The 4,140-nt window shown below is 32.9% G+C and overlaps 1 protein-coding gene across 1 annotated transcript in view; it reads right to left on the bottom strand.

Annotated features, from left to right (window-relative positions):
- Nucleotides 1-4,140, bottom strand: part of mdga1 (MAM domain containing glycosylphosphatidylinositol anchor 1) — a 208,393-nt gene that overhangs the window by 153,908 nt on the left and 50,345 nt on the right. The window contains exon 3 of the mRNA XM_016470885.1: nt 634-773. Within this exon, the coding sequence (XP_016326371.1) occupies nt 634-773 (140 nt within the window). The remainder of the gene's footprint in view (nt 1-633; nt 774-4,140) is intronic.

The following is a 4,140-nucleotide window of genomic DNA, read 5'->3' as shown; positions in this document are numbered from 1 at the left end:
AATAATATATATATAATTTAATTGTATACTTTTTATAATTGTAATTTGATATAAAAAAGGATGAATACATTATATATGAAAATATATAGTATTTTTCATTTAATTGTAATCTTTTTTATTAATTAATAAATAATTTAAACTAATTGTCTGCTGAAGCAAAGATATGTTGCTTGTTTCTAACTTTTACCTCAGTGAAATATTTACCATTAGAGTTTAATATAGAATGCCAAAAGTGTTTTCTCTCCACAACTCCACATGTCAAAAAATATGATGAATGTCCCTCACATTAAGGTACCAAAACAAAAACATGAAGAACGCAGTGTCAGTGTGTTTTTTTTTTTTTTTTGTGACAGGTGCATTTTTAGAGACAGATGTACACTTGGAGAGATGTAACATCTTATACTGTAGGAGATGTACAAGTGACATATTGACCTGCACTGTCTGACACAAATATGTCCACTGTCATAAGGACAAAAGTTTTTGCTTAAAATAAAATAATGTAAAATGAAGTTTCTTGGCTTATAACAATATTTCTCCAGTAAATTCATTCACCACTGCAAGGTGTGGCAAAACGTTTAATTTGGACCCATATGCATGTCTTTTGTCCACTAGTGAATGTGTGTTTGTGTTCACCTGAGGCCGCGGGTGTCCTTTGACCAGACACTGCAGAACTAACGTGTCCCCCTCTCTGATGGTGTAGATCCTTTCACTGATGTTGTCCTCCTTCACCACACATGTCTGCCCAGAATGCACAATCTGAGCATTCGCAGGAGCTGAAGGACAGAGAGAAAACGAAATTATTACATTACATTTTCACTTTCATTCTTTAGCAGTGGTGTTTTTAAATGCTGTACAGGAGACCAACTAACAAATTAACAAAAATAAATATAAATCATTCGCTTTATTTTTTTATTATTATTTTATAAATTATATTGGCCTGATAATAACTGTATATTACACTATGGCATATAAAGAACAATGACATTTCATGAATGAATGAATGAACAACTGCACTGGCACTATTTTTTTTATTGCAACCCACTATAAAATGAGTTCATAAATGAAATACAATAAAGTCAATACATGTTATAAGTGGACTTCTGGGGGGGGGGGATTAAACTTGCTATGAGATACAGTATGAACTTCTTAAATGTACGTTTATAGAAAAGCATGCATGGCCTGAGCATGCCAAAATGAACAGAGAATGAGAAAGAACATTTCAGATGGCATCGTCCACTCTCATGTTCCATGAGTCAGATGTGCACTCAAGAACCTCCGGCATCTTTGCTAACATAGTTTGCTAGCTGGATGCGGTGGGCTTCATTTCAAGCTCTGAGCAGAATTCAAACTCTAGACCCCCGGGAATCCACGCCAGCATTGCAGGCAGCCAAGCCCGGCGGTCACTGCACGGTGAGCTCTTTGATTATGAAGAGGAAGGCATGTACCGCAACAGCCTACACACTGTAAACGATGAGTCTGCGTCACTTATTAGCATTTGAAAGGGAGTCTGGGACAGGAAGAGCTGCGAGGCAATGCAGGACGTGTTTAGAAATGTGTGGAAACCGCCAAACCTTTTATTTGTGAGTGTAATGGTGTGGCCAGGGCTGGGCAGGCATCAGAGGTCAGTCAACACGCGGAAATTAATGATGCTCATTAGCAGTACAATGAGGCCAAGCTAACGTCGCTAACAACCAGTGGAAGTGAATGGATCTTTACACTTAAAAAAAAAAAACTCAGCTCAGCAATTCTGTGCGTGACGTTTTACAAAAATAACTCTTATTGTGGGTTTCCACACTCATAGACAACATAAGAATATCAAGGGGAAAATGGTTTTGTAGGCCTAGAAAAGGCATGGAAATGTATGTAAAGAATGTTCATCTTCATGCTCTGCTACAATACATTTAATTGGCTAAATATTTTTTTATTTAATTGAATTTATATTTATTTATTTATTATAAATAAAATGCATTTTAAAATGTATTTAAATTATTTATTTTTATTTTTATATTTTTTGTAGAATAAAACTTGTTCACAACCCATAGTGACAAACAATTTGTGAGCAAATAATTCTTTTAAGTATCATTCAAACCAGTTCAAAAATGGTTCTGGATGATGAACCAGTGTTGTTATTATTAATTATTATTTAAAAACTTAGATGAAAATTAGAAATGTCGCCTTGGCAATCAACTGAAATAAGTTTAAATTGAAGTACTAATATTACTAAAACTGAAATAAAAAAATAATAAAGCTAAATATTCAAAATAAAAAATAATCACAAAATTGCAACTTTAACATTAAAATAAAAGCTAGTTCTAAATATGTAACTTATACTACAATAATATATAAATAGCCAATAAACTTATATAATTTTAAACTAGAAAATAATACATAGACATAATATTTGTGATGCTGCCTTATAATTTGGCAATAATTATGTTGGAAATCTAATGGAAATTCATCAGTCAAAATAAATAAATCATCTTAGACTAAATAACCCTCACAAAATAGATTGTGAGGATTGGCTAAATATTACTTTTGTGTAGAGCAAAACTTGCTTACAACCCATAGCAATAAAAAATTTGTGAACGAATCATTCTTTAAAGTCGGTTCTTTCCAATAAATCATTCAAACCAGTTTAAAATTGGACTGAATGCTTCATTAGTGAATCAGTCTGAAATTGAATGATGAACCTTTGTTGTTGTTATTAACTAAAACTAAACAGAATTTTTAAAAGCTGCAATAAAATATAAATATTAGATTAAAAACAAACTTGCGTGAAAATTTACATTTTTGCATTGGCAACTATCTGAAATACGTTTAAGTTAAATTACTACAATTGCAAAAACCGAAATAAAAAAAGCTAAACAGAAACATTTACAAAATAAAAATGGTAAAAGCACATGTAATTACTAAAACTAACAAATTAAAATAATTAAAATCAAAAGCTAATTCAAAATAATAGTAAAATTATTATTTATATATTTGTATAGAAATATTATTTGTAAGTAAATAATACTAAAATAATACCGTTTTAAACTAGAATATCATACAGACACAAATTTTGGGTACTGTGATGCTGCCTTAGAATTTGGTGATAATTGTGCTTGAAAATGTAATGGAAATTCATCAGTCAATATAAATATATCACCCCGTCCTCACCCTGTTTCAAAATAGAGTGTCTGTATGGATGAGTGTAAGAAAAAAAAACAGCGTGGTCAATAGAGAGGTCTCCTCAAAGACAGAGCCAATGAATTTCTGCATGATGTGATTATTATTGATGGGTTAAGGGTGAGGTGTGTTTGTGCAACACATAATGTGTGGATGACTGGACCTCACAAAGCACTTGCCCTCTCAGCAGGTGTGCGTGTGGAAGTGTTTGTGTCTCAGCTCCAGAATGTTGGCCACTCTCCTCCTCCTAGTGTCAGGGTTGAGCTCTCTTTAACTCTGCAGCCGGGTCAACATCCATCACTGTCACACTGACCCAGTGCATCATGGAATGAAGACAATCTTCACATCAGTATTCGGCGGCGGTCGCTCAACAACAGGATTCGCTCTAGGTCAGATACTGAGGAAATAAATATCACGGAGAACCGGAGCAAATTCAGTCTAGTCTGGATGAGTTCTAGTCCAACCAACAACACTATCAACGGTATTTACTACAGATAGAACGAAAGATAGAGAGACAAAAAGATCGATAGAATGATAGATAGATAGAACGACAACGATAGATAGAATGACAAAACAACAGACAGACAGACAGACAGACAGACAGATAGATAGATAGATAGATAGATAGATAGATAGATAGATAGATAGATAGATAGACGCACATTTCTACTAGTGCTGGGTTTTGACACAAATTTCACGATTCGATTTGATTCTCATTCACAAGCTTGCGATTCGATTCGATTCAATTCAATATCGATTATTTTGGATATATATCAGGTACAGTACATGCCAAATTTTCTCAAGGAAAAAAAATTTCTCAACTAATGCTGTAAAATATACATGAGAGTCAGTTGGTACTAAATTACTATAATATTGAAGGTTAAAATTAATTGATTTGTTAAAATTTCACTTAATGAAGTTTTTAAAATAATAAAGTTACAATTACATAATAATATTCCTACTTCAATTTTT

This window comes from Sinocyclocheilus anshuiensis, unplaced genomic scaffold, assembly GCF_001515605.1.
Source record: "Sinocyclocheilus anshuiensis isolate Anshui unplaced genomic scaffold, SAMN03320099.WGS_v1.1 scaffold961, whole genome shotgun sequence".
Taxonomy (NCBI): Eukaryota; Metazoa; Chordata; class Actinopteri; order Cypriniformes; family Cyprinidae; genus Sinocyclocheilus; species Sinocyclocheilus anshuiensis.
This window is presented reverse-complemented; position numbering and strand designations above follow the sequence as displayed.